General features: G+C 40.0%; 1 protein-coding gene across 1 annotated transcript in view; it reads left to right on the top strand.

Moving 5' to 3' along the window:
- asz1 (ankyrin repeat, SAM and basic leucine zipper domain containing 1) overlaps positions 1 to 26,127 on the top strand; it is a 127,114-nt gene that overhangs the window by 30,240 nt on the left and 70,747 nt on the right. Inside the window, exon 4 of the mRNA XM_041215657.1 lies at positions 19,440 to 19,551. Coding sequence (XP_041071591.1) covers positions 19,440 to 19,551 — 112 coding nt within the window. The remainder of the gene's footprint in view (positions 1 to 19,439; positions 19,552 to 26,127) is intronic.

The raw sequence follows: 26,127 nt of genomic DNA, 5'->3' as shown, positions 1-26,127 counted from the left end.
ATGGTATCATTAAAGGAATTCATAGACGTAATTGAACTCAGATGTGGAAAAAACAAATTCACAGCTGCAGCAGAAGTACACTGGGTAATGATTAGTGACATTAACTAATGGATGGCAGCATAGTGATAATGTTACTGGACTAGTAATCCAGAGGTCCAGACCAATGCTCTGAGGGCACAGGTTCACATCACACCATGGTGCCTGCATAATTAATAAATCTGGAATTAAAAACTAATGACTATAAAGCCATTGGATTGTCATTAAAAAACCCATCTAGTTCACTAATGTCCTTTAGGTTCAAGAAGGCATCTCACCATCAACTTTGAGGGTTGTTATGAGCATCAAATGCTGGCCTTGCAGCGACACTCTCATCCCACGAAAGAATAAAAAAAATTGTTGAGATCACCAAATTCCTCAAATTTACAACTCATATGATGTCATCGGGGATGGGAGAGACAGGTTTAGAAATAATATAGAATTAGTTAAATGCACACAGCTAATGTTGGTGAGATATAGTTGCACATGGGAATATTATGTAGCGGCAGTAACTAACAGAAATGGCTCAAAGATGGAGGATTGGTTGTTTACTATTCCTAAGTTGAAGGTATTTAGGCAAGATGGGGAAGGATAAAAAGGAGGAAGTCTGAAAGTTTTAATTAACAAGAGTGTTACAGTGCTAGAAAGAGAGAATGTCCTTGAGAGGCCAAAGACAGAATCTGTTTGGTTGGAGTTCAGAAACAATAAAATGACTATTAGGCTACTTGTGTATTTTATAGGCTACCAAAAAGCAGGAAGGGGATAGAGGAGCAGGTTTGCAAAGAAATTACTAAGTAGTGCAAGAACTTGAGAGTAGTGATATAAAGACCTTAACTGTCCCAATATTGAATTGGATATTACTAAGGGCAGAATTTCTGAAGTTTATTCAGGAGAATTTTCTTGATTAGTATGTTTCCTGCCTAACAAAGGAGGAGGCATTGCTGGACCTAGAATTAATTGTTCAAGTTGGGAATGTCACACTTGGAAATAGTGTTCATAGTATCATTAGATTTAGATTAGTTATGGGAGAAGGATAAGTAATCTGGAGTAAAAATATTTAACTGGAAGATGATTAATTTCAGCGAATTGAAGGGGGATCTGGCCTAAATAGCGTCAGAGTGGCAGACAGAAATGAAACAGAACAATGGATTTTAAAGAAGCTATGGTTTGAGTATAATCTTGGTACATTGCCACAGTCAGAGCTCCCTAGATAATAAAAGAGTTAGAGAGTATGATGATGCAGAAAAGAGTGGCATATAACACGTGTCAGCTTGATTATACAAGGGAGAATCAGGCCAAATATCAAAAGTACAGTGAAAAAGTAAAAATTGAAATGAGAGGCAAATAGACAATATGAGAGTGCATTGGTTGCTAACATAAGAGGGAATCCAAATGTATTTTATAAGGAATAGTGGGGCCAATTAGGATGAGGGAAGTGCAGTTAATGTGTATATGGATTTTCAAAAGGTGTTTGATAAAGTACCATATATTAGACAGGTTGGCAAAATTGAAGCCCCTGGGATAAAAGGGACAGTAACATCAATGACTTATGCCTTCTTTGTCGCTTTTGTCTTTGTATTCTTCCGGCTTCTCCCATTTTACTTGGGGCCGCCGCAATGTTGGTTGATCACCCTTCTCCATCTCCTTCTGTTAGTCAGCCATTTCTCTATCAATCCCACTGTGTTTTAGTCTGTCACCAGCACATCCTTCCATCTAGTCTTAGGCCTTCTCCTCTTTCTTCTTTCTGGCAATCCCATCTCCTTCACTCGTCTCCCCAACAGGTGATCATATCATTTCAGTCTCTTATTGGTTACTTTCTTCAATGCTTCCACAATCTTCATTGAGCCTCTGATACACTGGTTCCTGATTTTGTCCTTTCTCATCACTCCGTACATCCACCTCAGCATCCGCATCTCGTTAGTATCTAGTTGTCATTCCTCTTGATATTGCCCAAGTTTCTACAGTATATAACAAGGCCGGTCTCTCAGCTGTCTTGTAGGTTCTTCCTTTCAGTTTCAGCAATACCTCTCTATTACATAACACTCCACTGCACTTCTTTCAATTACTCCGACGGAGCTAATCAGTTGATTAATTTCCATTTCCATACGTCAATCTTCTGACACCAGGCACTTGAAACTTCTCACTTTCTCCAAGCTTCACCCATAATCTGTATACCTTCACTCTGATCCTCTTCCATGGGCTCAAACTGAGTCTGTATATTGGGTCTTTGGTGTACTGATTTTCAAAACCCTGTCTTCCTGCTTTTCTCCAGATACCCAGTCATGTTCTCCCGACTACACAGCTCAATATCATCTGCTTATCATCATTGACCATGGCACTACCTTTCTCACTTGCTCGGTTGGAGCATCTATGACCATCAAGAAGAGGAATGGGCTTTGTGCTGATCCTTGGTGCAATCCAACTTTGGTTTTGAAACTCTCATTCTCACCTATACAGCTTCTTAATTTTGTCTGGCACTCTTTGTACATGTCCTGTAATAGCCGTACATACTTCTTAGGGACTCCACAAGTTCTTGCATATCTCCAGATTTCCTCCCTAGGTACTGGGTCATAAGCCTTTTCTAGATCAGTGCACTCTTCATGTTGCATTGGTCTTCCCAGCATTTTTCCATTACTTGTCTCAAAACAAAAATGGCATCGATGGTGCTTCTTTCGGGCATGAATCTGAACTGACATTCATGGATTTTCAGTCTCCAGTCCCTAGAATAACAGCTGCTATTCTGAAGATAACTTTTTGTCCCTCTTTGGTGTTGAGTTTTTCATATATTTCCTCCATGGCCAGGGATCTTTTTCTAGCAATCACTTTCTTTGCTCTCCTTTTTGTCATTTTGTACTGATTTTTATCATCTTTAGGAGCCCTGAGTGTTTCCACTGCTTGAACAGTTCACTCCTTCCTTTGACTGATGCTAAATACCTGTTCAATTCATCTGCCATTTCCTTGTTTTCCATTATCAATTCTCCAGACTCATTTTCTATAGGACCAATGTGCACTTTCTTAACTCATTTCTTTTTAAAATATTTATAGAAACTGTTAATGTCTGTTTTTATATTTCTGGATATATTTCTCTCGTACTCCAATTGTTTTTCTACCACTACCAAGTTTCTTCTTCAGCCTTTCTCCTCCCTCATACAATTCTTCACCAGTTTCCCTAATCAAGTGCTACCGAGTTTCACCAGTGTTCCATGGTGTCTGTCGTACCTTCTATTTCTCTTAGTTGTCTCACCATCTGCTCTCTGAATTCGCCCTCCACTTACAGATCTTTGAGCTTCTGCCACCTGATGTTCTATCTACCTCTTGTCTGCTGCCATTTAATTTTCTCTTCAATCAGCTCTGCCTCAGCACTCTATGTTGGGTGGTCAATGCCTTGACTGGGAAGACTTTGCAATGACTTGGACTTGCGTATAGAGCACAATTTCAAAATTTGCAGATGACTCAAAACTTGAAAGTGTAGTAAACATTGAGCAAGAAAGCAAAAGCCCTCAAGAGGGCATGGAAAGGCTCATGGACATGTAGCTGATTAAATTCAATGCAGGAATGTGAGAGATGAAGCTTTTTGTTAGGAAGGGAGAAGGAGAGACCAAACATACTAAATAGTACTTATTGAACTTATCCAAGTGCCCTGCTGTAACTTCTTTAACAATAGCTTCTAACATTTTCCCTATGACAGATGTTAAGCTAACTGGCCTGTAGTTTCCCACTTTCTGTCATCTTCCTTTTTGAATAATGAAGTTACATTTGCTATCTTCCAATCTAATGGGATCTTTCCCAAATCTAGGGAGTTTCAGAAAATTAAAATCAATGCATCAACTATCTCACTAACCACTTCTTTTAAGACCCTAGGATGAAATCCATCAGGACCCGGACACTTGTCAGCCCGCAACTCCAACAATTTACTCAGTGCCACTTCTCTGGTGATTGTAATGTTCCTGAGTTCCTCCCTACCTTCCATTTCCTGATATACAGCTGCCTCTGGGATGTCACTTGTATCCTCTATAGTGAAGACTGATGCAAAATACCTGTTCACTTCACCTGCCATTTCCTTGTTTTCCATTATCAATTCTCCAGACTCATTTTCTATAGGACTAATGTGCACTTTGTTAATTCATTTGTTTTTAAAATATTTATAGAAACCGCTAATGTCTGTTTTTATATTTCTGGATATATTTCTCTCGTACTCCAATTTTGCTTTCGTTATTAATCTTTTAGTCATCCTCTACTGTTCCTTACATTCTGTCCAATCTTCTGGCCTTCCACCTATCTTTGCACAATTATATAATTTTCTTTAAGTTTGATACTACCTTTAATCTTTCTAGTTAACTACAGATCATGTGTCCATCCCTTGGACTTTTTCTTACCGGTTGGAATATATCACTTCTGTGTATTCTGAAATATCCCCTTAATTGCTTGTGACTGCATTGCTATTGACCTATCCCTTGACCTAATTTGCTGATTCACTTTATCCAGCTCTGCTTTCATGCCTTCATAATTGCCCTTATTTAAGTTTAAAAACAGCCTTGGACCCACTCCTCTCTCCCTGAAACTAAATGTAAAATTCAATCATCATATGATCGCTGCTACCTAGGGTTGCCTTCGCTATGAGGTCATTAATTAATCCAATCTCGTTGCACAATACCAGGTTTAATATAGCCTGCTTTCTGGTTAGCTCCAGAGTATGTAGTTCTAAGAAGCTATCCTGGAAACATTCTATGAACTCCTCATCTCAGCTACCTTTGTCCATCTGACTTTTCCAGTCTACGTGTAGATTCAAACCTCCCATGATTATTGCCATGCCTTTCTGACAGGCTCCCAGTATTTCTTCCTTTATGCTCTATCCTACCTTGTGGTTACTATTAGGGGGCCTGTACACGACTCCCACAAGTGGCTTCTTGCCTTTACTGTTTCTCCACTCAAACCGTTTCCGCTTCCTGTTTTTCTGAATTTAGGTCATCCCTCTGTATTTTTCTAATACCATCATTGACGTACAGAGCTACCCCTCCACCTTTTCCTTGCTTCCCGGCCTTCCTAAATGTCCTATAATAATTGACATTCAGGTCCCAATCCATGTCCTCCTGTAACCATGTCTCTGTAATGGCTATTAAATCGTACTTATTTGTTTCTTTGTGAGCTCTCAGTTCATCTGTTTTGTTTCAAATGCTTCATGCACTCAGATACAGAGCCTTTACTTTGATCTTTTATTCTTTTTATAACCTCTGTTCTGTTGATTTACTGTTAGATTTGTACCCTCTATCTCTTCCTGTCATGGTCTGTTTTTTTATTTCCTGTAATAATATCTCTTTTACCTACAACCTACTCTTTGATTTACCACATTTTCCCAGATTTTTACCCTTGCCCCACTACTTAGTTTAAAACCCTCTCTACTTCCCTAGTTATGTGGTTCGCAAGAACACTGGTCCTAGCACGGCTCAAGTGTAGACCGTCCCAACTGCACAGATCCCACTCTTCCCTCTGTTGGCATCAGTGCCCCACAAACCAGAACCCACTTCTCCCACACCAGACTTTGAGCCACACATCCATCTCCAAAATCTGATTTGCCCTATGCCAATTTGCACATGGCTCAGGTAATAATCTGGAGATTATGATCTTTGAGGTTCTGCTTCTTAATTTGGTGCCAAGCTCCTTATACTCACTTTGTAGAACCTCCTCCTTTGTCCTGCCTATGTCGTTGATACCAACATGGACCACGACGACTGGGTCATCCCCCACCCACTAAGTTCCTCTCTAGCCCCGAGCAGATGTTCCAAACCCTGACACCAGACAGACAACACTTCTGTCTGGGCCCGCACTCACTGCAGAGAATGGTGTCAATTGCTCTGGCTGTACTGTCCCCTGCTACCACTACATTCCTTGTAACTCCCCCCAACTTGAATGACTTCCTTCACGGTGCCATGGCCAGTTAGTTAATCCATCCGGCAGCCCCCAAACTCATCCAAATAAGCTGAAAAAACCTCAAACTTGTTGGACAATTGCAAGGGCTGAGGTTCTTGCACTCCTACCCTCTGGGTCCCCTTACCTGCCTTACTTGCAGTCACACCCTCCTGCCCCTGACCAAATCAGAAGCCTCTATCCTAAGAGGTGTGACCGTCTCCTGGAATAAAATGTCCAGGTAACTTTTCCCCTCCCTGATATGCCACAGTGTCTGCAGCTTGTCCTCCAGCTCAATAACTTGGAGCTGAAGTTCCTGCAGCCCCAAACACTTACTGCAGATGTATTTGCCCTGGTTCACATGGTATCCAGAAGCTCCCATATCCTGCACTTGCAGCACATCACCTGCACTGCCATCTGCAATATAAGTTAATTAATTATGATTAATAAAGCCTATACCTGGCAATGGATTTTGGCATTGCCAATGAACTTTACAATACTGATAAAACAATATAGTACTTACAGTAGATAATACTAATAACACCAGTTACAGGTTTACCTGCTCCTTCTGCTGCACCAAAGTGGAAATCAAATATTGGAGGATGAAAAAGAGTAGAAGAGAAAAAGCACCACCCCCCCACCCTTCACTGAACTCTCCACTCAGCACACTTTCTGCAGTAAAGCTTATCTAAATCATCTCTTTCCCCCTATGCACCAAATTCCCAAATATACTCATTCAGCCTCTGTCTCACTGAGGCCAAATTCTCCTCCTCCTGATTGTGCACCTCTTAATTATGGTTTATTCAGTTTATTAAGAAACAACAGTTTAGATATTCAATAATTAGACAGAGAAGCTATACGACCCGTAACAGTTGAGAGCAGCTTACTGATTCCGGAGGACAAACGGACAGTTGGAACAGGGTGTGTTGATCTCAGTACCTTGTGATAACAGCATTTGCTCTCTAGTCAAAGTGTTAGGAAACTCTTCTCTCGATCTTCTTCCTCCTCCTCTGGTCCATCTTCCATTTGAAGAAGGCAGCTGGCCAATGAGCACCACCACCTCACCAGTACCTCAGCCTCCTACCACCAGCATAACACCAATATATAATGCCAACACCCGCTTTTGGGAGCTGGTAGCTTACCCAGTGTCAATCATCTATCTCTAACTATTCTGACCGATGAATACAGGCAGGTACTACAAACATCAGGGTGGTTCGTTATCCTGCTTGAGGTCAGCTTTTTAGTTTGCATTGTGCTGAGGGTCATATCCTGGTCCTTTCTAAACTATTGCATAGATAAGGTGGTACACAGGACACCATCCTAACAGCTTAGGAATGTTAACGTGGCAGCCTGAACTAAGTGAACCTACCTGTTTCCAAAGACTGCTGAAAAATTCTAGCCTTTTTAGAAAGCTTTTCAGGGGATTTTATATTATGCAGAAAATACCTTTATGTTAAAGATCCCAATTTCTTACAGTTCCCCCCTTTGAGAAGGAAATCTCCTTATTGACTTCTCTCAACTAATTTTTAGCCAACATAGTTATTTCTAAAATACAAACTATTCCCCTAACTTCTGGATTACATATTGTAGATAACATGCTAAAGCTACTAAAATTATCTGATTACTTGGTTTGGCACCCCCCCCCTTTTTTTTGGCTGGCCCGCCACATTCTCTACACCGAGTCCCGCCACTGCAGGATCATAAAATCCTGGCCTTATTCTTTTGCAGGAGTACTGCTAATTTTGGGCTCTTAGCATATAAGTACATATAATTAAAGCAATGGATTATGCATGGACTTAAAAGATTCCCCAGCTCTCCCTGCATCTGTATCTTTCTTGTGGATAATTCTTATTGAGTATTATTTCTCCCTAGTCCTTCATTTGTCCCAGTCCAAAATTCCTTTTACTTGAAATTTAATTCAACTCTAAGATGATAATGGTCAGAGGGCGTAAAATGGTCAGAGGGAGTAAAATTAATTGTTTTAAAGTCAGTTTCTTTATGGAGTATGTGTCAGTGCCTTGATCATTTAAAAATGTTTTCTTACCCTTCAGGCCAATTTAATCATTTCAAATTCTGTTCGTCTAGTAGCTGAGCATATCTGGGACCTGTTCTTCAGCGCAGTTGCAGCATGTATTGTCATATGTCAGTTACTTCACAAGTTACAAATCGCTCCTGTAAACTCACACCAGTGCCCCAATTCCTCCTTTAATCATCTGTTGGAATTTCACATTCATAAGTCATCTTCACATATTTCTCTATCTGTTGGATGTGGTCTCTAGCCATTCTCTTTTTATCACATTTTTCTATTCAGGCAGTGGTAATCTCTCTGCTCTCTTCCACAAATCCTCATTTTGCATTTGTGGAAGGTTTGTCAGTTCTGTAGGGATCATGTTTTGTATTTTGCCAATCACCTTTATCATCCGGGATTTCACTTTCTTGAAAAGGATGCACCATTTGATAATTCTTCCTGACTTTCTGGTAATCTTCTCAAAAGATCAAAGGGGTCTCTTGTCTCAAGACCTTTGCTTAGCTCCCCCTATAGGGTCCCAACGCTTGGTACTGGCCAGATTATCAAATTCAATTCTCTTACAAAGTTCATAGGCAAAGACACAAGCATCTCCAAGAGAAAGCTGTCACCTTATTCATCTCATCTACATTTTCCTTTCATTAGAACATACATCAATACCAAATTTATACATTTCATTGAGCTACACCCAAGTTGAGTTATTCCAATTCCCATTTGGCGTTGTGTCCTTTTTCCCTTAACTGTCTCTCTTATTCTAAGTGGATAATTCCATTAGTTGCCATTGTATCCCTTTCAGGAGTTCTAGAGAAATTTTATATCCAATAATATGTCTTCATAATATCTTTAAAACAGAAATTGAATATTCCCACTTGATTTTAGGCATTTTGCTTGTGTTCTTTCACTTGAACAACATTTTATTTTCTCAGAAGTACCCCACTAGATCAGGCTTGTCCAAGGGTTGGCCCTCAAGGCAGATGTAGCAGGGCCCTGATACAGCATGTGGAGGGCCAGGTGGGAGAGGCGGGGTGTGTGCTTCACGGCTGACAGACGGGCATCAGATCTGGGTTGCACCAAGCTACATCAAGTACATGGGTATGCCTTGACTCCTTGTGGCCTGCAAAAACCCCAAGGGCAGGTGTCTCACTGAATCAGTACTCAATGGGCAGTGAAAAGTAAGGTGATAAATTAACCTTCTCATCTACAGCTTGCTCACAGAGATGCAGATGTCTGTTGTTTGGAGTAACAGATAAATTTTCATTCCTCTGAACCGGTTTCCTTTTCTTCCCAAAAATTGTGCACTGCCCAGGAGAGAAAATTTGAAATGTGGACCCCCCCCCACCTGCTTCAAACAAAAATGTTGGAAAAGCCTGCGCTAGATTGTGCCTGAGGTTTTTTATTTTTAAGTTATCCCAAATTCAAATAGCTGTGTTGTTGGGCCGACAGGTTTTGTTAGTGTTCAATTTATTTCTTCCAAAAACAGACTTTATTTTTTTTGATACTGAGGAATCACCTAGACTGTTTTTCCACTAGCAATTTTTGGGAAAATTAGCACTTGTTTGTCCCCTTAAACATTGGGCATTTCCCTTTGAATGCTTGAAATAGCAACTGGTCAATTTATTTATCAATTCCAATTTCAGAAACAGTCATGCTCCAGCTTGGTGATTTTAAATGGTGATTTTGCATCAGGGACAAAAGCTTTTGCAATCATTTTCAAGGTGCCTCCTATGTCTCCCGTTCTCAAACACTTTGCCTCAAAAGATAACCAATAGTAACAAACGGCTTGAATTGTTAAGGTCAAGTCTCTGAAAGGTAAAGTCTTTTTGCTGTGTTGAAAACTATCATCACTTGTTTTTTAAAAAAAAAACACGAACAACTCATTTTGGCTCTGGCCAAGAGCCCATTGGGTTTATATTTCTGACATTGTACGTTGGATATCAACACAATGAAACATCTGGGAATAGCTAATTTATCCTGTTCATACCTGAATACAATACAGAGCTGTTACTCAATGATTTCATTCTTGAATGCCTAGGCCATTAGTTTTTTATGTAGGAACATAGTAATCCGAAGGTTGTGTGATGAATTTAAAAAGAAGAAGCAGCTATCAGCAGAGAGTGTTAACACCGTAGCTTGTTTCAGTGGTTTGGGGTTGGGGATGGGGGAAGTGGAGACAACTTAGCATGTAGTTGCATCACTTTATGCAATTTAAACAAGAACCTCTCCGATCAGAAGCCAAACTCCATATTAAACCTGTTTTGTTAAATCCTTTTGTTATCGCCAACATCCCCCAGACTTCACCCAATTTTTTAATATTTTATTCATTTGTGGAATGTGGGCAACGCTGGCTAGGCCAGCATTTATTGCCCATCCCTAATTGTCCTTGAGAAGGTGGTGGTGAGCTGCCTTCTTGAACCACTGCAGTCCCTGTGGTGTGGGTACACCCACAGTGCTGTTAGGGAGGGAGTTCCAGGATTTTGGCGCAGTGACAGTGAAGGAACGGCAATATATTTCCAAGTTAGGATGGTGAGTGGTTTGGAGAGGAGCTTCCAGGTGGTGGTGTTCCCACCTATCTGCTGCCCTTGTCTTTCTAGATGGTAGTGGTCATGGCTTTGGTAGGTGCTGCCGATGAGCCTTGGTGAATTCCTGCAGTGCATCTTGTAGATAGTACATACTGCTGCTACTATTCGTCGGTGGTGGAGGGAGTGAATATTTGTGGAAGAGGTGCCAATCAAGCGAGCTGCTTTGTCCTGGACAGTGTCAAGCTTTTTGAGTGTTGTTGGAGCTGCACTCATCCAAGCAAGCGGGGAGCGCATTCCATCACACTCCTGACTTGTGCCTTGTAGATGTTGGGCAGGCTTTGGGGAGTCAGGATGTGAATTACTCACTGGAGGATTCCTAGCCTCTGACCTGCTGTTGTAGCCACTGTATTTATATGGCTAGTCCAGTTCAATTTCTGTCAATGGTAACTCCCAGGATGTTGATAGTGGGGGGAATTCAGCAATAGTCATGCCATTGAATGTCAAGGGGCAATGGTTAGATTCTCTTTTGTTGGAGATGGTCTTGCCTGACACTTGTGTGGTGCGAATGTTACTTGTCACTTGTCAGCCCAAGCCTGGATATTGGCCAGGTCTTGCTGCTTTTGTACATGGACTGCTTCAGCATCTGAGGAGTCGCGAATGTTGCCGAGCATTGTGCAATCATCAGTGAACATCTCCACTTCTGACTTTATGATAGAAAGAAGGTCATTGATGATTTCAAGACCTTAAGATTTAAAGGTTTAAAGAGAAACGCCAGCTTCTTTAAAAAAAAAGTCAACACTACAACCTCTCAGACTCTAGAAAAAGAACTGAATCCTTCCCATCTATTTTGTTTATCCTTTCTCCCTTTAAACTAATTTTTAATTCCTGATATTCACTACATCAAATTTGAAAGAAATAGTCAGTAACTGTGTCTGTAATTTGAATTCTAGAAGTTTGGTTCATTCATATTTTTGAAAAGTTCAAATTGGATTGCTGCCAAACTCCAGGCTTAACTTAAACAAAAACAGAATTACCTGGAAAAACTCAGCAGATCTGGCAGCATCGGCGGAGAAGAAAAGAGCTGACGTTTTGAGTCCTCATGATCCTTCAGTAGTTTTTTGTTTTTATCTCCAGGCTTATCTTTATATTTTGGGAACAAAATGGCCTTCACAGTTCTAAACTAGTACAGTTTTGTTTATTAAAAAAACACAAACACGCAGTAGTTTAAATTGATGTCCATTGCTTCCAGATTCTTTTAGCTTCCTCTCAAACCCAATCTTTTGAATCTTTGAAGCTTCTGAACTACACCCTGTTTTAACAATGACCTGACTCGAATGTGAGGTATACTGTTAGCTGGGCAAATTGCTGCCTACTTCATTTGGTCAGGATAAGGGTCGTGGATGATAAAGACGGAGAAATCAGAGTCCACTGACATTAACACACTCGGACTTTTAGTGGGGACCTGTTTGATTCTAATGCCTGCAGCTAGGGCCTGTTTGAAATCATCGCTTTCTAGCTCTCTTTTGGAATCACCCAGTCCCTGTTTTTTTCCCAAAAAGAAAGATTCACATGGCTTCTCCGGAGCCACTTCAATGCTCCTGGGTTCCAGTGTTCGGTCTAATTTTTTACCTTGTATAACGCAATCTTATCGTATGCCTCCTGTTCACAGCTGAGTTGATCAAACCGGTCAGCCCCTTTTGTAACTTATTGACTTGTTCCCTTAACCCTTATACTTTTATTCAGCTGTAAAGCAAACACACATAACTGTAGACCAACTTATTTAGAACCATTTTCAACTTCACCTTTCCTTTCCAAATCTCCTTAGAAAGCTTATCAAAAATGCAGTTGTATTCTCTCGCACCAGGCTCATTGTATTCGCACTCAAGCTCTCTATCAGTCATTCCCCGGAGTACGAAATTGTGACCCTTGGCTTCACTTAATAGCTACCCCAGGCATTTAACTACAATCTAAGACTATTGCTTCTCAAATTCCAAGACAATTTTACCTCGAGTATTGTGATCCCACTTCTGATACCAATGTAAGATTTTTGGATTTGGGCTCACAGATACCTAAATAGGCAGTCGACTAGTCATAAGTAATTTTAAGATAGTTTATTAAGAAACAACAGTTTAGATAAGATACATTAACTAATTAGACAGAAAAAGTTTATGACCCGTAACAGTTGGGAGCAGCTTACTGATCCCAGAGGACAAATGGACGGTTGGCACAGAGTGTGTTGACGTCAGTAGCTTGTGATAACAGCATCTGCTCTTTGGTCAAAATGTTAGGAAACTCTTCCCTCGATCTTCCTTCTCCTCCTCTGGTCCATCTTCCATCTGAAGAAGGCAGCTGGCGAACAAGCACCGCCACCTCATCAGCACCTCAGCCCCCTACCACCAGTATAACACCAAAATATATACCCTCTTTTGGGAGCTGGTAGCTTACCCAATGTCAATCATCTATCTAACTATTCTGACCCAATGGATACAGGACAGGTACACCAAACATCAGTGTGGTTACCACCTCCCCTGTTCATTAGCCTGCTCGAGGTTAGCTTTTTAGTTTGCAAGGTGTTGAGGGTCATATCCTGGCCTTTTCTAAACAATTGCGTAGATAAGAAGGTACACAGGACATCATCCTAACAGCTTAGAAATGTCAACATGGTGGATGGAACTAAGTGACCTTGCCTGTTTCCAAAGACTGTTGAAAAATTGTTGTCTTTTTAGAAAGCCTTTTAGCGGGTTTATATTATGCAAAAATACCTTTATATTAAAGACCCCAACTTCTTACAAGGCTTTGGAGAGGGTTCAGGAGATTTCCTAAATGGTTCCATGGATGAGGGATTGTGGTACTGTGGATTCTTATACACTGTCGTTCTTATACACTGAAAAAACTGATGTTGTCCTCCTTAGAGCAGAGATGGCTAAGAAGAGATTTGATAGATATTTCAAATTATGAAAGGTTTAGATAGAGTAAATAAAGAGAACTTGTTTCTAATGCCCAAAGGGTTGATAACCAGAGATGATTGGTAAAGTCATAGCTTACTTAAACCAATATTCTTTATCAATTAAAAAGCATTTTAAAATTGTGGTAGTTAACACATTTTCAACAGACCATGTTCAGGGCTTAATAAAATAATGTTTTTTCTTTGACCGAGGCTATGACTGGGACACTTTACTTTGAAATACAATGAGGATGACAAGGTTCTTCACCTGAACAAACACTGAGCCATAAAACACTCATTCATGGGATGTGGGCTACGATGGCAGGGCCAGCATTTATTGCCCATCCCTTGTTGCCCTTGAGAAGATGGTGGTGAGCTGCCTTCTTGAACCACTGTAGTCCATAATTTAAAGCTCACCGTATAGCAGGTGTTTCAGAACCCAGTTAAGCCGCCTAGAGCAACAACAATAATTCAGCACCTTGAGAAGAACTTCCCAAAGAGCTTCACAACAGTTGATCATATAAATTCCATGTAAATCTGTGTTTTAAAACAAAGAGTATTTATCACAACAGCCAACATGCAAATAATCTCTGAATATATTTGTTGACCCCCATTTTAGGCAAGTCACAGAATTTTAGGTACATTTTTGGAAAGGTGAAGTATTTAGGGGTTGGGGAGCCATCTTATACACGCATAGATATAAAAATGCTAAAATCACAGCACTTAATGATTTATTAAAATAAAAAATCAGATTTAGGCAGCGTACAACATAGTAGATGAAGTCTATTAAAGTGTTAACCTATGATAACTGGTTTTGTAGTCTTTTATAAATCCCTCCAAAACACCCTGTTGAACATGTTTGGTTACCAGAGGTCTCAGAATTTTCTATAATGCTCGTTTGCAACAGCTTTCAAATCAAAGTTTCCTTTGAACATGGGGCAGGTAGTGATTTATACTCAAATCACTAGCACTATTTTGATCCATTACAAAAGCTTTCCATTAAAATACAATATTTCAAGACCATTTATTGTAAAGCTTTTGGGAAGTTCTTTTTCATAATGAAAGTTGCACACAGATCTTTTACCCTAAAACTCAACCCTGTCATCTAGACAGAGCGACCTCTCCACTTCCAAGATTTTGATCACTGAGGAAACTGGTGTTAATCTTTTCCCTTTACTCGCATTTTCTGATGCTTTCCCTCAACCCCACTACTTTAGCAATCCACCATTTTCTCAAACAATAACATCTTTTCAAGTATAATAAAATGTCCCAGGACTCTTTGTAAGTCTTATCAAACAAGATTTGACATTGTTCGCATATGGATATATTAGGTCAGATGACCAAAAGCTCAGTCAGAGAGATAGGCATTAAGCTTCTTAGAAGGTTTCGAAATGGAGAGACTTGGGGAGGAAACCACAGCCACCAATGGCGGAACAATTAAAATCAAGAATGCTTAAGAGATCTTGGGGGACTGGTGGGGGTCAGAGACAGGTAAGGACAAGATAATGGAGGGATTTGAAAACAACGATGAAAATTTTAAAATCAAAGTGTTGCTTAACTGGGAATCATTGCAGGTAAATTCGCTCACTAATTCAAAATGAAATTCACAAGTTCCTTTCCCCTAGGTTTCCACTTCTCCAGATATCTCTGGTGTTGTTGACCTACCAACAGAATCACTCATTATCTCCTATTTCTAATTTGATCATAATCTTGGCTCCTTTAAGTTCTTGGGAAACAAATTTGAGTGCACCTGCTCACATCTGTCTCAGTCACGGATTGTCAATTTAGCTTGATCATTAATCCAGGTCTCCTTTCTTCCATAATGAATCACCCCTTGAAACCCTATCCTCCTCTCCCCTTAATCCTCACTTCCACCTATAATACCAAATCTTCATCTCCAAGTTTGAGACTACCTTTGCAATTGCCTATGCTGTCACTTCTGTCCCCATTTCTAGTCCTCTCTGATGTCTTGCCGTTCTGTGGTTTTCTCTTTCAACTCCCTATGACCCCTACACTTCATCTCAAGTTCATCCCTTCTAAGAACCCTCCCTAATGCTTCCTCAATCCTCTGCTATTTCAGTTAAACATTAAACTTCTTTTCTATCTCAATGTTTGATTATATCCTCATAAATAATCTCTCTGTATCTATGACCGTGGTGTTTATCTCTCCTTATCTGCCTCAACCTTTGCAGCTGACTATGCCATTCTCTTTCATTGTTTTCCTTCTACTGTCCAGCCACCTGCGGTTGCTATTTCATGCTTCCACTCTAAGCTGTCTCATTGTAGCAAGCAAATCATAAGCAGCAGCACCTTTTTTCATTTGTCCACCATATCTAGCACATGGACTGCAGCAGTTCAAGAAGGTGGCTCACCATCACCTTTCCCAGGGCAATTAGGGATGGGCAATAAATGCTGGCCTAGCCAGCGACGTTCACATTCATGAAAGAAAAAAAAAATTCAACTTTAGCACCCCCCCAAGGATACATCCTTGCCCTTGCTTCTTCCTCAACTGTATGTTATCTATTGTTAAAATCACAGGCATGAGGCCAGCTTGGAATAAGAATGCTGTTAAGACATGAACCTACTTCTCTTCATCCATTGGATGAGTTTTTTGCTGTCTGACTCCATTTGCACAGCTGAATCAATCTGAAAATTGGGTGACCTCAGTGTGGTGCTGAACTTCAATTTCTACATGCTGTTTATGACCAAGACAGCTTACTTCCACCTCCAAGTAATCATCTCTGGCCTATGCATCACTCCCAATGCCACTTTTGTCATCTCTAGATTGATAGCCAACATTTTATTCAGATTTATCTTTCACTGTCTACAAACCACACCCTTCCCCTATTCCCAGTGACCATCATTGTCCCCATTGTATTTAACGTAATATTCCCATTAGTTCTTCCATGGCCCTGTTCCACCTATTTTACATAGAATTTACAACACGCGAACAAGGCATTTAACCCAACCAATCCATGCTAGCATTTATATTCCGCTCAGGCCTCCTTCCTATCTTCCTCATCTAACTATCAATATTACCTTCTATCCCTTTCTCTGTCATAAGGTATTTCTTTATATTCATTCAAGGGATATGCATGTCGCTGGCAAGGTCAGCATTTATTACTCATTTGAGTGGCTTGCTCAGCCATTTCTGAGGGCAGTTAAGAGTAAACCACTTCTAGAGCCACACACAACCAGATCAGGTAAGGACTGTAGATTTCTTTCCCTAAAGGACATTAATGAACCAGATGGATTTTACTACACTCCAGTAGTTTCATGTTCACGATTACTGATGCCAGCTTGTTATTCCCAGTTTGTTTAATTGAATCTAAATTCTCCAGCTGCTATGGTGGGATTTGAACTCATGTCTCAGGATAATTAGTCCAGGCTTTGATTTATTTATCCGCAACATAGCCACTACGCTACCATACTCTAGTGTCCATCTAAATGCACCTATATTATTCACCTCAACTATTTCCTCTGATGGTGAGTTCCATATCCTCACCACAACCTGGGTAAAGACGTTTCTTCTGAGTACCTGTTTTGATTTCTTGGTGACTATCTTATATTGATGGTCTCTAGTTTTTCTCTGTGTCTACTCCTATCAAAACTCTTTATAATTTTAAAGACCTCTATTTCACCAACCACCTCCATCCTTAAGTTCTCCTCATCCTGCCAGTTCTAGTCCCTGAATCTGCCCCCTCCCTCTTTAACCTAGAGCTATTTTGTTCTGTTTTTTTATTTTGCTTAAGTTTTTAAGTTGAACCCATCTTTGCATTTATAGTGTCTTTCACATAGAGAGCAATTCAAGCTGCTTGCAAAAGAAAGAGAATAAGCAAATAAAAAAACACAAAATAGTTCTGAATTTTAACCTTCATTATAGCTATACAGATATTTCCATTTTCAAATTGATACATGGTGGAAACCCAAAGTAAATACCAGAGCACAGTGTTTCTGAAAAAAATAGTGATTGTTAACCCTGGACCACAGTGGAACTGGCTTAGTCTTGTGGAATGTGGTCACAAGGGTTATTATATTTAAAACCCTGAAGTGAAACCCCACAGTCCTCTTCACATTCTATACATTAAGAATCATATCAATACCTTTGTCAATCTGAGAGCCTTTCAGATCACGTGCTTCAATTTCACTGACACTTAAGGCTTCATCATTTGGAAACATACTACTCTTCCAACAAACAAGATCATTAATTATTTGCTAACTTTTTTAATATCTCATGCATTTTATATAGTGAAATTTAAACTAATTAATCTATTTTTGAGGGGGTGGTGATGTATATTCTGTTTCTATAAACTTATCTATCTCCTACTAGATTTTTGTGGAGCAAAAGGTATGGTGCTAATGAAAGCAATCAACTCTGCTTGTAGCATTGGGAAACTATTACTTCTGTTCCCTTATAATTTACTTAGGGAAATTCTGCACCTGTATCCTTATCATAGTGTAATTCAGTTTTTTATTGCTATTTGTGTGAACCTATTTTACAACATTGTCCATTTCTGGAGATTTATGTTTTGAATTTTTTGCAGGGTGTGAGGAAGTAATTTTGAGAATAGGTTTTTTTATTGATTTTGAGACAAAATTCTGTTAGAAATCAAATTGCATGAATTGAAATTAGGGCAAGATCTCAAAGTTAAGTATATTTCAGGGGTTTAGTTATTGACAGCTTTGAGAAAATGACAATAATGAGCATTGTAAGAGGTGGGACAAAGTTGCTGTAAGTTGAACAAAACCAAGTCAAATTGAAAACAGCCCCAGACCACAAATTCTCAAACTCTGTTGCCTATTTAATTTTCTGAATGGCTATGACGTAGGTTAAAGTAAAATCTCAGATCTACTTTGTTCCATTGTATATGTTTTCACTTGTAAATTCTGCTTTTTAAATTGACCACATCTGTAAACACAAGTGTACTGTGCTAAGACTTTCATTCATATCATTTGTAGTTACTGAGCTGAAGAACATTGCATGTAGTGAACAGATGGCTAAGAGTATGTTCAAGAGGGTAATTGGTGCTTGCGGCTGCAAAAGGAAGCAATTATTGTGCATGCGTCAAAATTCCAACTTAGCTACTTTATAAAATAACTGCGCAATTCATGCATTTTTTCTGCAAAACCTGCCAAATATTTACATGGATTGATTGTATTTTATCTTGTGAACTGAAAGCTAGATGCTTTAAGCACTGAGACTGCTACATTTCCTACATAAAATGGCAATTTATTTTTAAACTTTTAGCATTTTTCTCGATTTTGCTATATCAACTAAAATTTGTTAAACAGCACCTTCCAAACCCATGACCACTACCATTTTGAAGGACAAGGGCAGCAGATACATGGGAACACAACCACCTGAAAGTTCCCCTCCAAGCCCCACACCATCCTGACTTGGAAATATATCACTGTCCCTTCACTGTCACTGGGTCAAAATCCTGGAACTCCATCCCTACGGCACAGGGTGTACCTATACCACCAGGACTGCAGCGATTCAAGAAGGCAGTCCACCACCACCACCTCAAGGGCAATTAGAGATGAGCAATAAATGCTGGCCTAGCCAGCGAGGCCTGCATCCCATGAATGAATTTTTAAAAATTGTACCATGAAGTAAATTGTATCTACCAAATCAATTTGCTGATTGTGTTATTGGTAATTAACTAATGACCTAACAAAATATTGTATATTGAATTTGTTTGGTGCCTAAATCACTTAATTTCATCACACTTAAATATTTAATTTTTCAACACATTGATATCACATTTGACCAATAAAAATGCAACTTTATATATTTTGTTTGAAGACCAAAATTCAATCATTAATTTGTATTGGTGCAAGTAATAGGTAGAACTATCTCAATTATCTACTGCATAGGTAATTTTCACATTTGTATCAAATTGTTTAACACCATTCCTTTCATTCTTTATGTTTCATAGTTTTGTATTTTCTCTAGAAAATTTTCCCCTTTTACAGTCATACATTTTGTGTTTTATTTTTAATTATGTAGATCAGTATACAGTATTGATGGCTGCCTGTGCTAGTAATGAGTCAGAAGAAAAAGTGGTGAAGTGTATAGAGTTGCTGTTGTCCAGAAATGCAAATCCAAATACTTCCAGCAGGTAAGAAAATTTACTATTTCTCCATAAACTGCATTGTGAAAAGAGACCAGGGAGTGTTCAATCCTGCTCCATGGCTCCTATCCTTTTCTAATTATAAAAATCAATGTGGTGTTGGCAAAGGTCTGGAAGCAAATTTCTAGATGGCTGCAGCAGAGAGAATTAAGATGATGAAAATAGGAAATGTAATTGTGCAGGATAGAGCTTTACACATTTGCTCCCTGCAATTCTACCTTCTTACAAAATGTTTGATAAAACCACTTTGTGATAGCCTAGTCATTGAAGCAGGTAATGCACTTGAACTTCATGCAGCTTCAGGAACTGGTTCCAAATACTAGGCTTAATGTTTGCAATCATGCCACCTTGGCCATATATCTGAATAAAACTTCCTGGGAGCCTTCCTCTTTTGGAATGTAACCAGGGAGCACTATTTAGATCCTCCATGAAGATAGCCATGGATAGGAAATCATTGTCTTTCTCAAGAAAGCTGCAGTGCAAATGCAGGGTAATCCTTTTTGTGGGTGTAAGAACTAGGCAGGAACAGCCCATAACATGGAGTTTTTAAAAGATTTATTTAAAATCAATGAGTTTGGTATTGATATAAAAGTTCTACATATTTAATTGTACAGAATGGGTGTTGAGGCTGTGGGCTGGAAAAAATCCATTAGGAATCATTAGCGTGTGTCAGGAGCACAAAGTAAAGAAATTATTCCTAGAGTTTGTTGCTGTTTAATCTTGTCGTCCACACATACAGCTTTAACCAGTTACTTTACAGAATCATTGTGTTACAGATCATTTTATTATATACCCTGTCTTGATTTTGAAACCTTCAATCCTGCTGTTAAACAGATATTTATCCAGCCTTTTTTCAAGGAGTCAGTGGACTGAGTCGGTATTACTATCTGATATTCTATGGGAGTTAAAACTCCTTCAATCCCTACATTTGCTAATTTTGAATATATCTTTTATATATTCCTTACTCTTGCTTTCAGAAACCAGCCTTATTAATGTTCTCCTGCACCATTCATTATCTATATATCAAATTTTTTTGCGAAGTTGTTTTGGCTGTTTAAAAGGAGAGTTATAGGAGATATGATTTCTGAAGTGATAACTAGCTTTCGAAAAAAAGTACTACAAAAACATGCCCATTTATATTTTGAAAGGCTTCATCTTAAAAAGCACAAATAGGACCTCTTGTGGTAGTAACGATTAATACATTATAGTACTTAATGGACCTCACGATCTGAGCATTTCAAGCAGTTTTGTACCATGATTGCCCTTTCATCCACCGTGCCTTACAAATAAACATTTTTGCCACACTGAATTTGATGTGTTTGGGTATTCAGGAACCTTTGAACGTACAAATCTGGCAGTGCCATTACGTTATAGTTCATCTCCTGATCATTGCTTTAGTAAACTATTTGGGTGCTGTTGTTCACTTACAAGTCATTTTTGGAGTTGTATCACGGTGATCTAACTTCAGAGCTGCTGTTAATGTTCCTCTGATTCTAACAGTAGGTACATTTTATCCCAAACCTCAAGTTAACTGTTGAAATGGTTTCTGTTTGTTACTTCAAACCCCACCCTCCAACCTTACCTCGTGAGCTCTGATAAACACCTGGAAAAGACCAATACTGTACCTTCAAATAGCTTCTGGACTTTACCCACTTTACCTGACTCCAAACTCTGATAACTGCTCGTTAATGCTTCATGCTGACTCCACCCCACCCATCATTGTTGTCCCACCATGGGACCTCCAACTTAACACTGAGCTCCTTCCTAGTATCAAAATAAAAACACAAAGTGCTGGAAAGCCTCAGCAAGTCTGGCAGCATCCTTTTTATTATCTCATACCTGTACCCTATATCCCATTTACTAACAGGTTTTTATACATTGTTACGATCAGGTGAAGAGGGGAAAGGGATCTTTGACCATAACGGATTCTTTTTTAAAGGATATGCTTGCCAATTTAGAGAGCGTTTAACTGTTTGCGTGCTGTGACTATTAAAGACACACAGGTTTGCTTGTAAGCTTTTAAAAAGTAAAGAGAATAGTATTTATGGCACTTAACACCTGGTCTAAATAAAAATAAAAAAATCCTTCAACTTTCTCTCTCACTCGTTCACACAAATACATAAGTAAGTTCCAGAGTGGAGGATAAATTGAATGGTCCTTCTAGAGTCCAATAAAAATTAAAGGTATATGGGTCTTTTGATTGATGACTTTGAATTGTTTCAGGCTGAGTTTGTGGCTCCTTCTGGATTCAGCATCAAGATTATTTATATATGTTGTTAGACTATTTGGAGTTAGCGGCTGCTGGATTGATTCTTAAAACATTACATAGAAACATAGAAACTAGGAGCAGGAGGAGGCCATTTGGCCCTTGGAGCCTGCTCCGCCATTCATTATGATCATGGCTGATCATCCAACTCAGTTGCCTGCTCCCGCTTTCTCCCCGTATCCTTTGATCCCTTTTGCCCCATGAGCTATATCGAACTCCTTCTTGAAAACATACAATGCTTTGGCCTAAACTACTTTCTGTGGTAGCGAATTCCACAGGCTCGCCACTCTCTGGGTGAAGAAATTTCTCCTCATCTCAGTCCTAAATGGTCTATCCTGTTTCCTCAGAGTGTGACCCCTGGTTCTGGGCTCCCCCACCATCAGGAACATCCTTCCTGCATCTACCCTGTCTAGTCCCATTAGAATTTTATAGGTTTCCATGAGATCCGCATCCCCCCCCCAATTCTTCTGAACTCCAGTGAATATAATCCTAACCGACTCAATCTTTCCTCATATGTCAGCCCACCATCCCAGGAATCAGTCGGGTAAACTTTCGCTGCACTTCCTCTATAGCAAGAACATCCTTTCTCAGATAAGGAGACCAAAACTGCACATAATATTTGAAGTGCGGTCTCACCAAGGTACTCTATAACTGCAGCAAGACATCCCTGCTCCTGTACTCGAATCCTCTCGTTATGAAGGCCAACATATCATTTGCCGCCTTTACTGCCTGCTGCACCTACATGCTTTTACCTTCAGCAACTGGTGTACGAGGACACCCAGGTCTCGTTACACATTCCCCTCTCTCAATTTATAGCCATTCAGATAATAATCTGCCTTCCTGTTTTTGCTACCAAAGTGGATAACCTCACATTTATCCACATTATACTACATCTGCCATACATGTGCCCACTCACTCAACTTGTCCAAATCACACTGAAGCATCTCTGTATCCTCCTCACAGCTCACCCTCCCACCCAGCTTTGTGTCATCTGCAAAGCTCACCCTCCCACCCAGCTTTGTGTCATCTGCAAATTTGGAGATAATACATTTAGTTCCCTCATCTAAATCATTAATGTATATTGTGAATAGCTGGGGTTCCAGAACTAGTCACTGCCTTCCATTCGGAAAAAGACCCATTTATTCCTACTCTGTTTCCTGTCTGCCAACCAGTTTTTTATCCATCTCAGTACACTACCCCCAATCCCATGCTCTTTAGTTTTACATGCTAATCTCTTATGTGGAACTTTGTTGAAAGCTTTCTGAAAATCCAAATAAACCACATCCATCCTCATCAACTCTATTAGTTATCCTCGAAAAGTTCCAGTAGATTTGTCAAGCATGATTTCCCTTTCATAAATCCATGCTGACTCTGTCCAATTCTGCCAGTTTTCCAAATGCCCAGCTATTAAATCTTTTATAATGGACTCTAGAATTTTCCCCACTACAAACGTCAGGCTGACTGGTCTATAATTCCGTTTTCTCTCTGCCTCCCTTTTAAATAGTGGGGTTACATTAGCTACCTTCCAATCTGTAGGAACTGTTCCGGGGCTATGGAATCTCAGAAGATGACCACCAATGCATCCACTATTTCTAGGGCCACTTCCTTATGTGCTCTGGGATGTAGTTTATCAGGCCCTGGGGATTTATCGGCCTTCAATCCCAAAAATTTTGCCAACACCATTTTCCTACTAATACTGATTTCTTTCAGTTCCTCCCTCTCACTAAACCCTGTGTTCCCCAACATTTCTGGTTCTGTCTTCAGAAAGGAGGACACAAATAACATACCAAAGTATGTATTTAGTTGGTCAGCCATTTCTTTGTTCCCCATTATAAATTCCCCTGTTTCTGACTGTAAGGGACCTACATCTGTCTTCACCAATTTTTTTCTATTCACATACCTATAGAAACTTTTAAAGTCAGTTTTTATGTTCCCTGCAAGCTTATACTCATACTCTATTTTCCCCATCTTAATCAATCCCTTGGTTCTTCTTTGCTGAATTCTAAAGTGCTCCCAAAACTAAGGTCTGTTGTTTTTTCTGGCCAATATGTATGCCTCTTCCTTGGATCTAATACTATCTTTAATTTCCCTTGTAAGCCATGGTTTGGCCACCTTTCCTGTTTTACTTTTGCACCACACAGGAATAAAATTTTGCCGTTCACCCACGCGCTCTTTGAATGTTTGCCATTGCCTATCCACCGTCATCCCTTTAAGTAATGTTTCCCAATCAATCATAGCCAACTCGCGCCTCATACCATTGTAGTTTCCTTTATTAAGATTCAGGACCCTAGACTCAGAATCAACCAAGTCACTCTCCATTTTGATGAAGATTTCTATCATACTTTGGTCGTTCATCCCTAAGGGGTCTCACACAACTAGATTGCCAATTATTCTTTTCTCATTACACAAAAACCAGTCTAGAATGGCCTGTTCTCCAGTTGGTTCCTCAATATATTGGTCCGGAAAACCATCCCGTATATACTCTAGGAGTTCCTGCTCTATGGTATTACTCATTTAATTTGCCCAATCTATATGCAGATTAAAGTCACCATAATTACAGATGTTCCTTAATTGCATGCATCTCTAATTTCCTGTTTAATGTCATTCTCAACATCACTACTACAGTTTGGGGGTCTATATACAACCCCCATTAACATTTTTTGCCCCTTTGTGTTTCTCAGCTCTACCCATACAGATTCCACATCGTCTGAGCTAATATCTTTCCTCACTTTTGCGTTAATTTCCTCTTTAACCAGCAATGCAACTTCACCGCCTTTTCCTTTTTGTCTATCCTTCCTAAATACTGAATATGCCTGGATGTTCAGTTCCCATCCCTGTCACCCTGCAGCCATGTCTCCGTAATCCCAACTAAACATACCTGTTTACATCTATTTGCGCGGTTAATTCATCCACTTTATTGCGAATGCTCCTTGCGTTAAGGCTCAAAGCTTTAAGGCTTGTCTTTATAACATTACTTGTCCCATTCCCACTATTTTCCACTGAGACCCTGTTTGATTCTTGCCTTTGATTTCTCTGCCAATCACTTTTCTTGTTCCCCTTTCTGTCTTTTGTTCTTGTCCTTGATTCCCCCCTCCTCTGACTCCTTGCATAGGTTCCTGTCTCCCTGCCATTTTAGTTTAAACCCTCCCCAACCACTCTAGCAAAAATTCCCCCTAGGACATCAGTCCCGGCCCTGCCCAGGTGTAACCCATCCAGTTTGTACTGGTCCCACCTCCTCTAGAGCCAGTCCCAATGTCCTAGGAACCTGAAACCCTCCCCCGCCCACCATCTCTTCAGCCACGTATTCATCTGATATATCCTGCTATTTCTACACTGACTGACTGGTAATGGCACTGGTAGTAATCCTGAGATCACTACCTTTGAGGTCCTACTTTTCAACTTACTTCCTAACTCTATATTCTGCTTTTAGGACCTTTTTTTAAACCGATATCATTTATACCAATGTGTACCACGACCACAGGCTGTTCATCCTCCCCCTTCAGAATGTCCTGTAGCCACACGAAGACACCCTTGACCCGAGCACCAGCGAGTCTCCATCCTGGAGACTCGTTTGCAGCCACAGAAACAATTATCTCTTTCCCTTACAGTTGAATCCTCTGTAACTATTGCATTCCCACAATTTTTACCCCTCTCCTGTGCAGCAGAGCCAACCATGGTGCAATGAATTTGGCTGTTGCTGCTTTCTCCTGAGAGGCCATTTCCCTCAACAGTATCCAAAGCGGTATATCTGTTTTGCAGGGAAATAGCCACAGGAGATTCCTGCACTGCCTACCTAGTCCTCTTGCTCTGCCTGGTGGTCACCCATTCCCTTCCTGCTTGTGGACTCTTAGCCTGTGGTATGACCACCTCACTATACATGCTATCCACGATACTCTCCGCCTTGAGGATGTTCCACAGCATCCCCAGCCATCACTCCAGCTCCGAAACCTGGGCTTCCAGGGGTTACAGCTGGAGACACTTCCTGCACACATGCTAACCTCGGGCACTGAAAATGTTCCCGGCTTCCCACATAGAGCAGGAGGAGCACACCACGGCTTTGAGCTTCCCTGCCATGATTTATCCCTTTAAATTAAATCAAACCTTTTGGAAGATACTTAATTTCAAAAAATATCAATTACTCTAAGGCCCTTCTTCCCTGCTCCTCGTTGTTACAGAATATAGCCCTTACAAATGATGAACGACAAAATAAAACCTTAAAAACTATAAGCAAAAGAAGTAGTAAATACTTACCTGACCGCACTCACAGTACTCAAAGGATCACCTCGTTCTCTCCTCAC

The sequence above is a fragment of the Carcharodon carcharias genome, chromosome 21, assembly GCF_017639515.1.
Source record: "Carcharodon carcharias isolate sCarCar2 chromosome 21, sCarCar2.pri, whole genome shotgun sequence".
In the NCBI taxonomy this organism is placed as follows: domain Eukaryota; kingdom Metazoa; phylum Chordata; class Chondrichthyes; order Lamniformes; family Lamnidae; genus Carcharodon; species Carcharodon carcharias.
Note: the sequence above shows the minus strand (reverse complement) of the source record. Positions and strands in the feature narration are given on the sequence as shown.